The sequence below is a fragment of the Ctenocephalides felis genome, unplaced genomic scaffold (assembly GCF_003426905.1).
Source record: "Ctenocephalides felis isolate EL2017-DRISC unplaced genomic scaffold, ASM342690v1 CF-g0.4_SCAFFOLD_01604, whole genome shotgun sequence".
Lineage (NCBI taxonomy): Eukaryota > Metazoa > Arthropoda > Insecta > Siphonaptera > Pulicidae > Ctenocephalides > Ctenocephalides felis.
This window is the reverse complement of record NW_020537758.1, coordinates 8385898-8405383: the sequence shown is the minus strand read 5'-3', so window position 1 is coordinate 8405383 and position 19486 is coordinate 8385898. Positions and strand designations below refer to the sequence as shown.

At 28.4% G+C, this 19486-nt stretch overlaps 3 protein-coding genes across 6 annotated transcripts in view; all 3 read left to right on the top strand.

Annotated features, from left to right (window-relative positions):
• The first annotated feature begins 969 nt into the window (after nucleotides 1–969).
• Nucleotides 970–3013, top strand: LOC113373310 (fat-like cadherin-related tumor suppressor homolog). The gene is made up of 3 exons (XM_026613620.1): nucleotides 970–1003; nucleotides 1075–1179; nucleotides 2862–3013. Exons 1-3 carry the CDS (start codon nucleotides 970–972, stop codon nucleotides 3011–3013), a joined length of 291 nt encoding a protein of 96 aa, XP_026469405.1.
• On the top strand, nucleotides 3012–11118 carry LOC113372839. The gene is made up of 4 exons (XM_026613174.1): nucleotides 3012–3054; nucleotides 4618–4839; nucleotides 6980–7225; nucleotides 10811–11118. The coding sequence occupies exons 1-4, from the start codon at nucleotides 3042–3044 to the stop codon at nucleotides 10939–10941; spliced, it is 612 nt and encodes a 203-aa protein (XP_026468959.1). The 5' UTR covers nucleotides 3012–3041; the 3' UTR covers nucleotides 10942–11118.
• A 3094-nt stretch (nucleotides 11119–14212) lies between these two features.
• LOC113374025 overlaps nucleotides 14213–19486 on the top strand; it is a 15200-nt gene continuing 9926 nt past the window's right edge. Inside the window, exons 1-10 of one of the 4 annotated variants that reach the window (XM_026614271.1) lie at nucleotides 14213–14289; nucleotides 14716–14795; nucleotides 14870–14875; nucleotides 15522–15686; nucleotides 15829–15854; nucleotides 15920–15989; nucleotides 16052–16121; nucleotides 16185–16254; nucleotides 16316–16571; nucleotides 16635–16769. In XM_026614271.1, coding sequence (XP_026470056.1) covers nucleotides 15668–15686; nucleotides 15829–15854; nucleotides 15920–15989; nucleotides 16052–16121; nucleotides 16185–16254; nucleotides 16316–16363 — 303 coding nt within the window. In that variant the 5' untranslated portion in view covers nucleotides 14213–14289; nucleotides 14716–14795; nucleotides 14870–14875; nucleotides 15522–15667 and the 3' untranslated portion in view covers nucleotides 16364–16571; nucleotides 16635–16769. Of the gene's footprint in view, nucleotides 14637–14715; nucleotides 14796–14869; nucleotides 14876–15521; nucleotides 15687–15828; nucleotides 15855–15919; nucleotides 15990–16051; nucleotides 16122–16184; nucleotides 16255–16315; nucleotides 16572–16634; nucleotides 16770–19486 lie in introns of those variants that run through there. The other 3 variants (XM_026614273.1, XM_026614272.1, XM_026614274.1) reach the window with 3 other exon arrangements.

Here is a 19486-nt window from a genome sequence, read left to right as displayed (position 1 = left end):
TTTTTATAATTTAAAGGTTTTAAGTTAAAAACCTAATAACCTTCAAAGTTATAAATAAATAATTTCTTTAAACCTTAGTATTAATACTCCTTTAAATTTGCAATTTAATATCATTTTTGAACCATAATATTCTGATAAGAGAGTTTTTACTCATAAATAAATTTACAATTTATTACCTAAATTCAGCCATCTTATCGCAAAATGATTATTTTCTACTAATTATAAAAATATTGGAACATTATACTTTATTTTAAGATTATTAATTTGAACAGAATTAGGTCAACCAGGATCATTAATTGGAGATGATCAAATTTTTAATGTAATTGTAACAGCTCATGCATTTATTATAATTTTTTTCATTGTTATGCCAATTTTAATTGGAGGTTTTGGAAATTGATTAGTCCCATTAATATTAGGAGCCCCAGATATAGCTTTTCCTCGAATAAATAATATAAGATTTTGACTTTTACCTCCTTCATTAATTTTATAAGGTTGTCAATATCTCCCTTCCGCCTTTTTGTATTATAAACCTAGAGCAAAAAAGCGGAAGGGAGATATTTGACAACCTAATATTACTTTCAAGAGCTATGGTAGAAATTGAATTCGAAATGAAATGACTATTGTTAATGTAATAATTGATTTATGATTTACATTTAATTTGCTCAGATAAAACAAACAAGATAGCAAAAATAATGAAAGTTACAGTATTTGTAATAATGTATTTGAAAAAGGTTAAAATTCCACGAATATTTCATCTCATTACGGAAAGTGCCAGCAATTTGCCTTAAGGCACTATGCCATACACGACTACTTTTGATATTAATTTATGGTGATCTTCTAGGTGATAATAATAGCTCAGTGCCTTTAGACTACGTTCGAAATTTAAATCAGCCTCAAAATTTGGCTGCTGGAAGTACACCAGCTGATGTTGAAAGTTTGCATAAACCATCTTGGACGGAGCAGATGCACATGCAGACTTTCTCTGATAGTAAAATTAATAATGGTAAAATAAAAACACACATGTATACTAAAGATCTTGATGTGTTGATTTATTTATATATGTTTTTTTTATAGATTTAAAACGTCCAATAATAACAGCAGATACCACGTTGAAAAATTCATCAGCAAATAGGAATACAGGAATTCTTGCTGGACGTTTGAGTCAACAATCAAATCGTGGTAAAACTTAATTATATTATATCTATATATATATATATAAATCTCGTGTCACGATGTTGGTTCGCGATGGACGCCCAAACTACTGAACCGATTTTAAATTTTATTGTCTCATCGTGTACATATATATCCAACTTAGGTTATAGGAAATTTTAAAAAGTAAATTTAAAATATAAATATATAATTTTTATAAATTTCTAAAAATTTTGACAGAAAATGACCAAAAAAAAAACAAAACACTAAAATGACATATCAAAATTTAAGGAAATTTCGATATATAATTTTTGAAAAAAAAAATTGACATTTCAAAAAATAAAATTCAAAAACATGTACATATATAGCAATATCCAACATTTAAATCCAAATTTGATGAAATGCTATATTCAAAATCACTGTTTATAGTTTTAAATCAAATTAAAATCAATGCTTAAAAATTTAAATAAATGTTGACATGTAAAAAAATTAAATGTCATTTGTCAATATTTATGAAAATAATTATATAAATAGATTTACGATTTAGATTTAATTGATTAGCTTACCAAATTATTTCGGAAACCAAAATTTCATCAAAACATTATAGATCAGAGATAACAATAAAAAAGCGGCATATTTAATTTAAAATTAATCATAAACTAAATTTTGACATTTCACAAATGAATTAATTATTCCAAGTTATGTTATAGGCAATATTGCCAAGCAAATTATAGATACAAAACATTATTGTAAAATAAATATTATCACATTATATTAATTTTGGACCAAGAAGGAAATATTTTGACATTTATAAATTTAGTGCTTATTGGATATATGAAATTGACATTCACTATTTTTCAATTAAATGCAAACGTAAAAAATCAAATATTTATATAAAAAATTGTATATTTAGATAAAGTACTGCGTCGATTTAGACTAAATTTTATTTATTCTTTAATTAAAAAAATGACATAAACAAATTAAAATAAACAAAACATATGATGGAATTATTTATCGGAAGTTAAAGAAATTTGTGTAATTAAAATATAATATTATTATTAATAAATCAGTTAAGATATATTTTGATTGTCATCGCAAATGCTAATCTTACAGGAAATTGTAACCTTTTAAATGGAATAGTACAATCTGAGGGTATCATTGGAATCTGACAAAAACAAACTAGACAAACTAAATATTATATCATATTATATTAAATTTCGACCGAAAAGAAAATATTTTGACAATTATAATTAATTTGAAATAAAATGCAAATTATTTCCACAATATTTCTGTGTTGATTTAGCCAAACTTATGAATTTAAAAATTGATGACTTAAATATTCATTGATGACTTAAAATAATTATTAATTTATTAACAAATAAATACTATTTGAAAGAAAATTTTATTGACATATATGACATGACAAAAGTATAATAAACAGAAAAACTATGATGCGAGTGAATTAATTTTTGAAGTATGAAATGTCAAATAATTTTGAAAATTTTAACAAGTTTTTAATTATTTGTCAAAGAATCAGAGTCCAAATCTATTAAATATTAGATTTTTGGCACTTTTATTAATTTTTTATCAATGTAGGCATATTTTTTATGGCAAAACAACGTTTGCCGGGTTAGCTAGTATATATATATATATATATATATATATATATATATATATACGAATGTTTTTTTATAATTTTTTTATTCCTTTAGCCTTGCTCAATTGCTCAGACGACGACACTCGTACCCAAACGTCTTATCATTGGGATTGTTCAGATTGGGCAAGACGTAGTCAGAACCCTCTTCCTGATATAACAGAGTTCCAGGGGGTGAAATGCCTGATTCTTCCAGTTTCACAGCAATGAGAGCAACGAATCACACCGACATTCTTCTATGAGGGACCAAGGTAAGAAAATAATTAGACAAAATCTATTGTTACTGGGCTTTGTCGGTTTTCGAAAACAAATGTAGCCAAATATAAAAGATAAATGAAAGCGTTTTGATTCTTGAAATCATATCAGTTCAATAGCATTTTATATCTTATCAGTCTGTTTTCTGGTTCCCAGAAAGGTTTTGTATATATTAGTATAGATTTTTATACCAGTATTTTAATTTAAATCAATCATTACTCTAACTTTCCCTACGGGAAGTTAAAAATATAAAATTTCTTCTTATTATGTTCGAAATAAAAATTCTTTAAAAGTACACTTCGTAATGACTTTATTTTCACTTTATTTATATTAGGTTGTCAAATATCTCCCTTCCGCCTTTTTGTATTATAAACCAAGAGCAAAAAAGCGGAAGGGAGATATTTGACAACCTAATAATTGCAATTTTACAAGAGGTAAATTAAACAAATTATTTCTGACTAAATACTTGATCAAGGTTAGTTACAGTGTTATCTCTGTAAAAAATCTACCATGAATTTTATATTTTGAATTGATTAATATTAGTTAATGCAACTATTATTTCGTATAAATTTTAAAATTAAAAATAAGATATTGCTGCATATTTTTGAAATTGTATATTAAAGAGAGTTTAAAAAAAATATTTACAAGTTCATGAGATGGACAAGATATAACTACTGTTATTTCATAATTTATAAAAATATACTGTTGTTAATATGAAACATGCTTTTTCCATGAGTTTTTTTTGAAAATATCTCAGAATATCCTAAATTGTTGTCAGAAATTCTATTCTAATTCTAATTTTGAAGAAGTAACTTCCTCTACTCAAACTTAAAAAAAAAGAGTTTTAAACCCTAGAAGTCACAAATTAAAAAACAAAAAACTTAGAATTATTATATCAGACTTTAAAAACAATTAAGCATAATTTGGTCGCAATTAGAATGTTTAAAATTAATTAATTAAAATTGCACGGAACAGACAATACCCGAGTTTAGCTTAATTGTTTTTAAAACTAAAATTGATGTTAACAAGTATGTATCAACATATCTCTAATATTTTTTATTTTTTTTAATTTAATGATTTTTTTATTTAAAAATGTATTATTTTTATTTATTCGAAAACTTTTCTTTCACTTTCATAAAAATATTTTCATTCTTATAGGTTGTCAAATATCTCCCTTCCGCCTTTTTGTATTATAAACCAAGAGCAAAAAAGCGGAAGGGAGATATTTGACAATCTAATATATGTGAAAATAATGCATGAATAATGAATAATCATTTCCATAGTTATTTAAGCAAGATAAACTATTATTTTTTAGTTCTACTAATTAAAATTAAAATCATTTTGTTTACTATCTATAAAATTGAACAATAAATAAATTCAGTCAAATAGTGTTCTAAATTACACTAAATTTGCGGATAAATTACAGAATATTCGAGCAAAAATTTATTTTCTAAACGGTTAAAACCGGTTTTTTAGTGAAATTAAAATTCGAAAACCGGTTTTCTGGAATGTCGGTTCTTGTATAAACCCTAATTGTTACTAATTTTTCTTCTACTTAGGTCAAACCCATATGGATATCAATCGTGGTGACATCCAGACCTTAAACGAGGAAGATGATGACAAAGGTGAGGAATCAGAATACGTTTGTGATTCTGAATATGATGAAAGATGTAGTGAACCCCAGCAAAGATCTTCGTCGAGAATTTATGACAACGATTTGTCTATCGGAGGTGGCCTTAATTCCTTAGACAGTGGCAGTGATGACTACGCTTACAACCCTGGTAAGATAAAAAAAGTGTGATTGTGATTGAAGTAAAACTCATTTGCTACTGTACAAAGTACCAAATTTAAGTTAAGTAAAATTAAATACTATTATATTATATTAGTAATATGGCAACACTCGTCATGCACACACTTATTAGTGTCAACTATTATACACATTTATATAATGATAAATCATAAATTATATATTTATAATAGAATTATAAAATATGTATAATATTTGAAAATTAAATTATCTATAAAGTTGTCTAACATTGTAATGCCCTATAGCAATATACGGTATACTTTAAAATCGTTATTAAAAATAAGAAATCATTTCAAGTCTAAGCTTGTCATGAGTTCCAATGAATTCTGTACATTTGTTCACTTTTTTTTATAACTTTAGAATCACGCGTTGGATCTGAATATAATATTTTACAAATTTATTCATCAGTATTAAATAGTCTATAAATTTTTCCCGGTATGCTCATAAATTGAAACCTGCGAACAAGAAATATCGCTAATTTTGTTTAAATTATTTATAACTTCGAAACTATTTGGTAGAATCAAAAAGTGTCTTCGGGAAATTTATACAAAATCAAAGAGCCTACGACATTTTCTAACAACACAATGCCCTATAACAACTTAGAATACTCATAAATGACATGAATACAAACAAATTTGCAAAGGGGCGGCGCTTGTGTGGTAATTTTATTTTAAAAAATATAACTCTTAAACTATTCGCTGAAAGTAAATGGTATACTTGGCAAATTCGTACAAAATTAAATAATCTATAACTTTTTCTAATAACAAAATGCTCTACAGCAACTTTGTATACTCTAAAATTGCATTCGAAAACAAACAAAAAACCCTTAGTTAAAGTCATACTTCAAATTCGACATGATCGATTTGACATTGTAATTAGCATTTAGAAATGAACCTTCATTAGAGAAATGAAGTGAATGCTGATTAATAATTTCTATAATATTCGTTCATACAGTGGATTATGTTAAACAACGCCTAAACAAATATTGTTTTCGTAACTTCACTCATCATGTAATAATTGTGTTTGAAGAACTTTATGTAATTAGAATTAACATACATTCATTGACTGCTTGTATTTTGTTTTTACATTTTCGCTGGCGATATAAACTCATTCTTTGAACAGCTGTAATCTCTGTCTTGCTTAAAAATATTTTCCATTTTAATAACTTCAAAAATTTATAGAAACTACAAGTGCATTTTTGATTCTATTTTTAGTTTTGCTCGTCAGTAGAGTTCCTTTTTAATGTTATTTTTAGATTGCTCGTCAGTAGAGTTCCCCGCCTTTTTCATTTTTAGTTTGGTCCTCAGTGGAGTCCCATTTTCTTTCATTTTTAATTTAATTATCAGTAGAGTATTTTTTTTTGTCTTTTATTTTTCGTTTTGCTCGTCAGTAGAGTTCCTTTTTAATGTTATTTTTAGATTGCTCGTCAATAGAGTCTACCTCCCTTTTTCATTTTTAGTTTGGTCGTCAGTGGAGTCCCATTTTCTTTCATTTTTAATTTAATTACCAGTAGCGTTTATTTTTATTTTATTTTTAGTTTTGCTCGTCAGTAGAGTCCCTTTTTAATTTTATTTTTAGTATGTATAGTCCCTTTAACCTTTAATTTTAATTTAATCATCAGTAGAGTCTTTTTAAATTTTATTTTTATTTTGTTCGTCAGTAGAGTCCCTTGTTATTTACGAATAATATAGAAATAATTTCTGATCAATAAACTTACGTTTAGTATAAATGTATACATTATTTTATTATTTTCAAGAAACAGAGTAAAATATTCTTCTGATTGAGGCATTTTTTATTAAACCAAGATTTGTATTAAGATGTAACTTTAAAATGTTTATCTATTTATGCCGATTTCCTTGTTGATATCGGTACGCATACAACATTGATCCCGATACGCATACAACAATAGATCTCTATTTACATACACGACGACTAATCACAATCGACCCGTATAGAAATGATATCATCGAGAGCGAATGACTTTCACTTGACCTTGCCGTAACAATTTCCGTTGCATTTGTACGGATTTACACCCTAGTCGCGCCTAAAAAAGTTTTATTTTAAAACTTACAAAAAAATAGTATTTTGGAATCTACATGTCTATTTTCCACCAGGTTCATCAAGGTACCTGCAACATCCCAATCAGTATTTACCAACCTACAATATCCATAGTGAAACTGAGGCAGAAACGACGTCTATAAATAGTCGTGTTCCTGTCAATGGTTTGCATCATAGTGATCATAGGATAGATGAATCTGATGATTACGATGATGATGATGAGGTGCCCCAGTATGGATTTCCATCTGTGCAGAATCACAAGAGGAGAAACAGAAGGCTGAATGGGGTTCAAGGCAACAAAGGTAAAGGAAATACGTAATATAAGTTACGTAAACCTTAAGGCACGATACACCACTAGTTTTAGTGATTTAATTAATATAGTAAATCTAATAATGTCTAAAAATCTCAAACTCCGTGAATTTATACATATATAACTATAAAATAAATATTTTTGCAATCAGAATTTCTTAAGAATCGTTTCGGCGCATATCGCGCTCTGCTTTGCGTCCGAACGAACTCTATGCAATTGCAGGGTACTATTAGCGTTACACGCGGGTGTACTGGCTCTGTTTTTCTCAATTTTCCAATGTGTTCCACTAAATTGATTTGAACAATATTTGCAGTACTCTAAGAAAAAACAATAGGCTTTCGAATAACGCTAATTAGAAAGTGGTCCAAATAAATGCACTACCCGAAATAATCAATTGAAAAATTATTTTGTCTTTTTCAGCTAATAGTAAACGATTTTTTTGAATCGATTGTTCTACATAATGTGGTCTGAGTTAATGTGAGTAGAATCACGTAAAAATTTTTTTGATATCTTGTATGGTTACTCCAAAAAGTAAGTTTGAAAGAAGGGGCCACTTTGGCATATTTTCAATGATATCTCGGCCATAAGATGAGGTACAAAGTTGAAAATTGGTATATCGGTTTTTATCAAATAGACCTATAAAATGGCGTATAAATTATTCAAATACCAGGGTGGAGCCGATTCTGTATGGCAATGCGCCCATACCCTTTATAAAGCACTTGCTGACCCAGCAAACGTTGTTTTGCTAAGTAAGGTGTATTCTAAACAACTTGTAGAGAATCAAAAATATTAATACTTGTGTATAAGGATGTGTTGTTTGAATGCTATATACAATGAAGAATTATAAAAACAATAAACCGCATTAGTTTTTCTATATTTTGTCAATGCAATCAAACTGGAAGATTTATACACTTTCTATAGAAAACATGGTATACTCCAATCCAAGTCTTTTTTGGTATTTCGACTTATTGATTACGTTTTAAGTTTTTCAGATTCTTTTTGAATTCTGGATTTTGTGTATAATAGTAAATAATACTACTGAGCTTATACAAAATTTTCAAATTTCTGCAAGGTGAGATAGAAAATGAATTAAGTATTTCTTCTTTGACCTGCTTTTTGAAAAGTTTCAAGTAACATTCGTTGAATTAAAGTAAATTTAATAAAAAGTATATATGTACAGCAGGGCGAGGCACAAAGGTCCAATTTGACTTTGAGCAAATATAAACTATATTGTGAAAACTATAACAATTATATCACAACAAATAACACATATCAAACGAACAATTTTCTGACTACGTTTAGTAAAATGCCCTGTATAGGGTAATCCACCTAACATTATTCGTTTTCATTTTCATTTTTTTCAACGGTCAGCCGAGGCTTTTTTTCTTCATTTTTGAATTAAATTATTAACTGAATTAATTTCATTATTAACTGAACGGATTGTACTTTCAAATAGAAATAGAAATTTTAGAAAATATTCAGTAGTTTGTAAAAAAAATTAAGTTATTTGGCGGACCCTATACTTCATCATTGTAGAAATGTGCTTTTTTGATGTCTTTCAAAAATTTATCTAGAACTTTTTACCCTATAGGCGGGGTAACTTGGAACGCGCAGGTGGCAAAAAGGTTTAAAGCCTTATTATAATTTTAAAAGTATTTTACAAAATAATTACACTTTTAATTAATGCTAAAAAACTACCAACGGAAGAAAATACTTTTATTATGGATTTTCAAAGATTACTGTTTATCTCCCGATAGCAAAGTCATAAGAATCACGGTTATAGCTGGTTATACATCTTTTTTCCTCTATTTTCAAATATTGTTGTTAAACAATCCATTTCTAACCCCGGACCTTCATATATTACTATAAATTTTTCGATAATTTCTAGGAAATTGTAAATGAGAAAATGCTATTCGATAAAATGTCTCTTTGATCGATACCAAAGTTAGGTTTTGAATTTAAAAAACATAAATAAAAAATAATATAACTTAGAAAATGTTTTATAAATACCAATGATTATATAATTATACAAATGAGATCTTTCAGAGCACTGTGTTTGAGAAAAATATGATTTGCTAAAAAAGAGTGCTACAACGCCAAAAAGTGCATTTTCATATTAAAATTTCAATAAAGTTGATATTGTTGAGTTTATAGTAACACTTGCGGCCCTGTTACAAGATTTTACTGAATTGCAAATTTATAGCTGTTTTTGTAAGAAACATGTATGATTTTATATTTTTATAATTGAGTACACATATTAAGATATAACATACTGAAATTTTGTAACTCTAGTATGACGTTTTATATTTTTAAATATTTTTCAAAATATTCATCAAACCGTAGACTTGCAAGTATTGGAAACTAGATATGCAAGAGTGCATTTGTTTACAAAATTGCACATTTATAGCTCTTTTTGTTAGAAACATATGTGATTTTATATTTTTATAATTGAGTACATGTATTAGGTAATAACATACTCAAATTTTATGGCTCTAGTGTAATACTGTATATTTTTAAAACATTTTTCAAAAGCACTTCTCATATCATATCCAACTGTCGATTCGCAACTAATAAAAATAGAGTATGCAAGTATGTAGGCATTTACAAAATTGCAATTTTTTAGTTTCTTCCGTTAGAAACATGTATGATTTTATATTTTTATAATTGAGTACACATATTAAGATATAACATACTGAAATTTTGTAACTCTAGTATGACGTTTTATATTTTTAAATATTTTTCAAAATATTCATCAAACCGTAGACTTGCAAGTATTGGAAACTAGATATGCAAGAGTGCATTTGTTTACAAAGTTGCGAATTTAGACCTTTTTTTTGTTAGAAACATACGTGATTTTATATCTTTATAATTGAGTATATATATTAGGTAATAACATACTAAAATTTTGTGGCTCTAGTGTAATACTGTATATTTTTAAAACATTTTTCAAAAGCACTTCTCATATCATATCCAACCGTCGATTCGCAACTAATAAAAATAGAGTATGCAATTGTGCATTGCAATTTTTTAGTTTCTTCTGTTAGAAACATATTTGGTTTTATATTTTTATAATTCAGTACACATATTTAGAAATAACATACTATAATTTCATAACTGTATTACAACGCTTTATATTTTTAAAATATATTTTAAGCCGTCAATTTACGTTTACTAACTTTTTTGTATATAAATATAACTACGAACAAAACTACTTACTACAATTCAATCATAATTGAATAATATTCACGTAAAACATCCTATTAAACGTAATTAAACATCATCTGTCAAAAACGTTTGACATTTCACGTATTAGCCACCGTCCATCGTTTTATTTAAATTAAATAAAAAATAGTAATAGTAATAGTAAAGTTTCTATGCGGTTTTGAAATAATATCTCACCTTTTCGACAACCTACTGATTAGCACGAATTTTTCAAGACTAAGACTGGCCAAATCGGTTTAGCCGTTTTTGAGTTTTACAGAATCATTTGATCGAGAGCTCTATTTATATATATATATATATATATATATATATATAAGATTATGTTAACTAAATGAGTAACTTATCCTTTACTTAGGTGAGAATAATTCCCTGCTCTGTCACGAGGCCTCCAACAGTGACGTTTCGACGAATCTCTGCGAAGATTCCGAATTCGATTTGGAATCTCAGCCCTTAAATCGTTTCGGAATGCACCAGACTGCAGTGTGACCCTTACTAAATGCTTCTGACGAAGGAAGCCTGTTAATAAAAGAATATTTCATAAATCGCAGGATCCGTAAGAGAACGATGTTGGTTTGTTATTATTATGTTTTTACTACTTATTGTGTAAGATTAAGTTTGATTTAAGTGGTTTCAATTATTAATTGTATTATTTAACTTTGCAGCTTACGTTTTATTTATTTTTTTAATGTAAAGATTATTTATGTAATATTATGTAATGCAATTCGGCTGATTATTGTTAATTTAATTAAGTACATATAAGGGGCAATTTTGAAAAAGCATTGTCATGGCTCATGCTTGTTCTTGGTATTGAAGATTATGAAAATGTCTATTTATAATAAGCGAAGAATAATTTTGCATAATCTAGAATTCAATTTTATTTACTTAAAATTTCCACGAATGTTGTTTAACAATGTATATATATATTGTTATATATAAATTTGTTGCAAATTTTATTAGCTCTAAAATGCGGTTATTTTTTAATTTACGTTTTATATAAAATATTTATGCAAAAGTCATATTGTCAAAAAGTGCACATGTTTATGGAGTTTAAAAATATATTAGGTTGTCAAATATCTCCCTTCCGCTTTTTTGCTCTTGGTTTATAATAAAAAGGGCGGAAGGGAGATATTTGACAATCTTATAGTAACACGCATTTGAAGTCAAAATTGGCACAAATAATATTAAACAATGTATATATTATTATATACCAATTTGTTGCAAATTGTATTAGCTATAAAATGCTGTTCATTTTTTTTTACGTTTTATATAAAATATTTGTGCAAACTTCATATTTTCATGTCACATGCTTAACGCCTATGGAGTTTAGAAATATTGTAGCACGCTTTTGAAGTCCAAATTCTCACAAATAATATTAAACAATGTATATATTATTATATATCATTTTATTAGCTCTAAAACGCGGTTATTTTTTTATTTACGTTTCATATAAAATATTTGTGCAAAAATTCAATTTTTCAAAAAGTATACATGCTTAGCGCCTATGGAGTTTAAAAATATAGTAACACGCTTTTGAAGTCAAAATTCTCACAAATAATATTAAATAATGTATATATTATTATATATAAATTAGTTGCAAATTTTAATAGCTATGAAATGCTGTTATTTTTTTATTTACGTTTCACATAAAATATTTGTGCAAAAATTCATATTTAAAAAAAAAAAGTGTACATGCTCAACGCGTATGGAGTTTAAAAATATAGTAACACGCTTTTGAAGTCAAAATTCTCACAAATAATATTAAACAATGTATATATTATTATATATCATTTTATTAGCTCTAAAACGCGGTTATTTTTTTATTTACGTTTCATATAAAATATTTGTGCATAAATTCAATTTTTCAAAAAGTATACATGCTTAGCGCCTATGGAGTTTAAAAATATAGTAACACGCTTTTGAAGTCAAAATTCTCACAAATAATATTAAATAATGTATATATTATTATATATAAATTAGTTGCGAATTTTAATAGCTATGAAATGCTGTTATTTTTTTATTTACGTTTCACATAAAATATTTGTGCAAAAATTCATATTGTCAAAAAAAAAGTGTACATGCTCAACGCGTATGGAGTTTAAAAATATTGTAACACGCTTTTGAAGTCAAAATTCTTACAAATATTATTAAATAATCTATATATCTCATATCTTATTATTAATAAACATTTTCATAATTTTCATCACCAAGAACAAGCATAAGAGAGCCATGACAACGGCAAAATTGCCTCAATAAAGTAGCTATAATTATTAATTTTAAACGACTTGAGTATTTTCTTGTAAATATTATTTTTATCACCGAGTATCACACAAAATTCATGCACATATCAATATTACTAAAAGTTTGTAAATTGAACAATTATTTATTTTTTGGAAAACTGTAAAAAATGTACAATTAGAAAAAATTCATTTGCATTAAGGAATATTCATTAGTAGAAAACCATATGATTAAATAATTTTTAAAATAACAATTTTATTTCTAATTTATTATTTTGCATTGAAGTGAACAATAGTTTTTGTCTTTTAAAATTCGAGAAATGAAAATTATACTTTTTTTCAATAAGAAGAAAAGTATTTATTTATTTGTTAAATAGTTAATGAAGCACTTCTGCCTCATTGTAGTGAAACTGTAAAAATTCCAACTGTTTGCGTTGCAATCAGGTGTATTTTACATACAAACGAGCAAGAAAGAATGTTATGAAAACAAAACAATTATTGTAAGATTTTTTCTTTCTTGTTTATTTATAATTAATGAATATTCCTCTATCCATAACTCTAATTACATATCGATAGTTCTTAAACTTATCTTTCCTCCATTTTCAGTTACTTTCAGTATTTATTATTATTCAATGTCATGTGTAATAGAAAATATTAATAGATGTAGATATAAAAAAATTTTAATTGACTGACTAACAAACATCATTTGTACTGTATTATAAATAAATAATGATAAAAATGTGGCGATGAATGATTTTAGAAAATAGTATTAGAAATTAATTTTTTACCTTGCAAATAAATTTAGAAGAGTGAATGGAAACATATATATATAAATATATATATATATATATATATATATATATATATATGCTTTGGTTTGTTGTCTATGAATTTGTTTCGATACTTGTAAAATTTTGTACATGATGGTGACTATTAAGTATAATTCTTATCATAGTTAATAAGGTCTAGCAAAATTTAAAATAAGACGTATATACTTTAAGAATATAGTTAATGATGAATACTTGTATATTTTATAAATCAAAATAAATGCCATTAATATCTACTTATTCGGATATTTTAATTATTAGTTTTATATTTCGGGTCTTGGGTAATTATATATTATATTTCAAATGTTAAATCAATTAATTATCAAAGTTCCAATTATTTTTTCAATTAAGATAATCTTGTAATTCAGATATAATTTATTTATTGTAATAATGAAATCATTCACTAAGTATGTATTTTTATAAAAACTGATAATTTAAATAACATATATTTGTCATGAAATAAGTTTATTTGTTTGAAGATATTGATTTATCTATTTTATAACACTTTTATTGTTAAAATTAAAGACTCAAATCAACCTTGTTTCGAGTTTACGGCAAAAGAGGCGTTCGAGTCACTGAAACGCCATCTTCGACCGAACGAACTCGCACGCTCTGCAGTCGCACATCTACAAGTTTGCTTTGCACATCTATGGTTTATGCCAGTCTGTGGGATGTCATGGCATAAATTCATTCATTTTCTCGTCGGAGTTGGTCGAACAAACATCGTGGAATAAAGAGGCCTCCCTGCCAATTGCTGCCTGGACTATAATTCGGTACGTTGTACTTGTGCTAAATACATTTCGCTTTACGGATTCACTCGGATTTCATTTCGTGTTCGACAGTGTTGCGCTAATACTAAAGTCGTATTAGTGCCATAGACGCACGCCGGATATGTTTCATTTCATAACGTCTACTGTTAAATAAAATTATTTCGCTGACTATGCAAGAGTTTACAATCGAAAGGCTGCCGGACCTTGTGCAACGTATTCGAAAAGTGATTGTGGTTTGTGAATATTATGAACTCGGTTATAAAAATTCCGGGAATATTTTTTTTTCACTATTGTATAAATTCAACCGCTATTTTATAAATATTTTTATCATTGAGATACTTGGGTATTTTGTGAGTATATGTGTATATATTATTCAATTTTAATATTTATTTATATTATCACCAGGTGCTAACTCATTTCGATTTGTAGATAACAAGAATTGCGTATATTTGACCACAATCATTCTATGATTATCTGGACCAACTGAATTGTACTCAAAGGCAGCTTTGGTGACGTATCAACATCATTCACTAATCTCCATTAGTGTTTAGCATAATTTAATACTAATTTCTGTATATTACAGGTGCAGGTATGTTCGAGTTTGGGGCAGTCAGTTACTACAGTAGTTTTGTGCAGAGTCTTTCAGTTTTCATGCTAATATTATTACTGCAGTGCACTCATTCTGGTTTTATTGGAATTGCATTTGGCATGAATGTATTTATTGAACAGTGAATTGACCCAAGATATTAATTGATAACTTTATTTTTGCTTCATTTTTTACAAATTTACAAAATCATTAAAGCTTTAGCTTTTACGATTCCAATGACCATTTGCATGATTTGCATCCATTTACTAATACTAACAAATACTAACAGACACTAATCTATTTAACTACTAATAAATAATATGGTCGTTTGAATCTTTTAGGATTATGCAATGTGTATTTGATGTATTACATTAAATTTAAATTTTCACTGTTTTCAATTTTTGTTAATGCATTTCATATAAAACCAAATGCAATTATTAAGTTGCTAGTAAATTTCTACAGTATATTTCTGGGCATCAAGATGAAATCATATGAAGTCTACAATATATCATACCAAGCAAATTAAGTATTGAACAGCCAAGTATAGGATGAAAATGCAGTTTACATTCAATATATTATTATTGATGAATAATACTTCATATGTCATATAATAAACTTGCCGTTTTGTAACCTTATAATTTGTTTTTAGGCATATTTAAACAGCCACTGTGATTTCAACACCATGGACAACTGGATTGATACGATTGAAATATTTGGAAAGCATTCAAAGTATGAACAACTTAGAGATTTAGCAAACGTAGTCATTTTTATGATCACAGAAATTTTCAAAGAACTATGAGAAAATTCTCTTTGAGTAAGTTCAAGTAAGTGACTAATAATCAATATTTAGCTTATCATTATTTTTATATAATGTTAATTTTTTTTAATATTTAATTTATTTTTGCATATATTTTACAACTTATTACTGCTGCTCTGCACTCCGACTCCTTCACCAGGAATCTTTCCAGAAACATTTTACCAGGTGTGTGTTTATCCATAATCAGTATAAATGTGAACAATAAATAACATGTTTATTTTTTTTTTCAGGTCCTTTCAACTGCTGCTGCTCTGCACTCTGACTCCTTCACCAGGAATCTTTCCAGAAACATTTTACCAAGTATGTGTTTATCCATAATTAGTATAAATGTGAACAATAAATAACATGTTTATTTTTTTCAGGTCCTTTCAACTGCTGTCGCTCTGCACTCCGACTCCTTCACCAGGAATCTTTCCAGAAACATTTTACCAGGTGTGTGTTTATCCATTACCAGTACAAATGTGAACAATAAATAACATGTTTATTTTTTTTCAGGTCCTTTCAACTACTGCTGCTCTGCACACTGACTCCTTCACCAGGAATCTTTCCAGAAACATTTTACCAGGTGTGTGTTTATCCATAACCAGTATAAATGCAAACTTTATTAAAATGTTTCTTTTTTGCAGATTTTATCAATTCAACTATCACTGCCCCTGATGCTAAAAACATCATGAGTTTGGAGTACTCATTCATGTAAATGATTCGCAAGTGGTTTTTTTTTAATAACTGCCTATAATTATGCATGATTAACTTAACTCTTACTAAATCACTAACACGACTAACCTCACTAACTTAATCAGTTATTATAAAAACCACTTGCTGAGTTTTACAATGAATGTCTTGCTGAGGTTGCTTGAAAGACAGCGCTGATTGATTTATCAGGTAATTTATTTTTTATAGTATATTTTATGAGACTTGTTACTAATTCATTGTTTTTGTTCATAGGGTAAACAACTTCAAGCCAAGTAGTCTTCAACTCTCAACTTACTCAAGACTTGTTCTCCAGCAAAAACAATCGCTCGAACTACTATAATTATGTCGTCCCAAGTAACTACCTCCGTCTTGTCGTCAGGGAAGGTGTCTACTGTGATATAATATATAGATTAGTTAAGTGCATAAATGTTAATGAAATAATGAATAAATATATTGTATTTAATTCAATTTGTTGTTTTAATTTAATTATGAGCCACTTTACGGCCAAAAAACATTATGCTGTAACGTAAATTACGAAGATATTTAAACATTTCTAACTTGATAACAAAAATTTCTTGTGTTATCAATAGGGATACTTATTAAGTGCACTTTTTAGTGTAGACAATTGTGCAAAACAGTTTCTTTACTGTTTGGCTGTTTGCAACCATCTTGCCGCATCTTGGTTAAGCTCTTTATACCTTTGCTTTTTGACTCGGTAGAAACGCGTTGACAATGGACTTTGCTTTTTTTCAAACACTTATGTTAGTCGAGTGCCTTAAACATTTAATACGTCGGACCGATGTTTTCTCTTGTTTAAATATTACACTTTCTATTATTTCTTTAAATGGTGCACTCTTTTTCTTAGCTATAAATATCACTTAATTTAATATCACCATGTGTTAATATTAATATATATATATATATATATATATATATATATATATTGTATAATAGCAATCGATAATGCTGCATTGTGTAAGAGCGATGCTCAATTCGATATCGATTGCAGTCATTATCACAATCAGCAAATATTTTAAATACGCCATCGTAAGGTGTTTGTAGTCCCAGTTTAGAAGTATATAAAGTCGTATAAGATAATCATTGTAAGTGGGTGCTAATAAAGTATTGTTAAAAATAGTCAATCAGTGTTGTTCTTTAGAAGTGACAAGATATTTCAGCCAATATTTTAATAAAGAACTCAAGGCAATCCGAAGCCTACTATTACTATAACCACCGCTCGGTAAGGCTGTATTGACTAGGAGGTCAATACAAACCACGTTACCAACAACCCAATACATTTCAATATATATATTGTATATATATATTATACAATTAGATAAATGTTAATGTATTTTAGTCGTTTTCATTACTGCAATTGTAAGAATAAATTAATATAATTGTATTATTAAATACTGTGATACATAAGAGTTTTGAATAAAACTAACTAAACTTTATTTGGAGTGTTTCATTTCACACCATTTTCAGTACAGGTGCAGGTACTATAAACTGATAAGCTAATGTTATCATAAACATTAATATACTCATTAATTCGTTCTTCGAAGAGGATTTAATATTTTGGATAAATTTCATATAATATAATTTTTGTAATCTAATTCTATGATGATTAATATTGTTAATGTAGTTATAAATTTGGCCATTTTAAATAGACTAATCTATGGTTTTTCACTCATTTTTCAATCACTTTAATCTATTATACTATTATTTAAAGTCTTAATTAGTTCATTTTAATTATTATACTTTGAATATTGGTAAGTTTTACTTATCTATACTTATAAAAAAAATTACTTAACTATAACTTGTGAAAAAAAATTCAAGTTCTCAGTCTTGTGTTATTTTCTTCTTTTGCACAAGAATATCTTCATTATTATTAATACATCTTAATTTTTATTCGCTTAATTATTACATTAATTACATTAATATTCTTACCATATTCCACCCTACCATCTCCTATTTTACTTTACACTACCTTACCATAACCTTACACTACCTTACCTAATACTTACCTACGTTAAGAACTAACTAATGTACTCTTACCTTGCTTACCTTACCACGTCTCGAACCTGCTACCCTGTCCTCTCCAGCGACTCCCACCTCCCAACGCGCGACGCCACGACGATCACATTAATGAAACCGTTACAAAGTAGGTGATATTATATATTTTAAACGAAAAAAAACTAACAGTTCATATGGCCAAAAAAAATTTGAGTTGGTATGGCCTGTGTTGGCGTAATTGGTAGAGTGATGGATTCGTACCGTAAAGGTACCGAGTTCGAATCATACATCAGGACAAAAAACGGAAAGAAGTAGTGCTGTTCGCGTTGAGGAATTAATTTATTGTAAGATAGCACAAAGACAAAATTTAGATTTAATAAACTAAGAGGTCATGAGGCCGAAAAAAAGCAGATTCGGTGTGGCCTGTGTTGGCGTAATTGGTAGAGTGATGGATTCGTACCCAAGGAGTGCCGAGTTCGAATCATACCTCGGTACAAAAAATGGAAAACGTGGAATTTATTTATTGTAAGATAGCACAAAAATAAAATTTAGATTTAATAAACTAACAGGTCATGAGGCCGAAAAAAAGCAGATTCGGTGTGGCCTGTGTTGGCGTATTGCTAGCGTGCTAGCTTCATGTCAACAGGGTACCGAGTTCGATTCATACCTCCGGACACAAAACGCAAAATAGCGTGCCTGTTGACGCTGTGGAACGAGGTATGCACGGAATCACATCCGTTCGAATTTGAGACCCCAGGCAGGCATGCTCCCCTCGATCTCGATTGAGAGGAGAGATACGCGCGAGAATCCCGCAACATCCCCTAATAAGCCCCGCAGCAGCCCCGGAAAGGGGCGAGGGGGGACTATAGGGGGGGTGGGGTTCACGAACCCGCGACCCTGTGGTCCAACCCTCCCGAAAAAGGGAGAGGGGGGACTATAGGGGGGTGAGGGTTCCGCGCGACGACCAGCCCTGGTCGCGCCGGTTGAAAAGCTGGGTGCGTCACAGGGTGGGTCGGTGTGCGAGTCCCCGGAGCACCCTCGAGTGCGATGATGGGGATGTGGGGTGAGGGAAATGCAGTGACGAGGAAAAA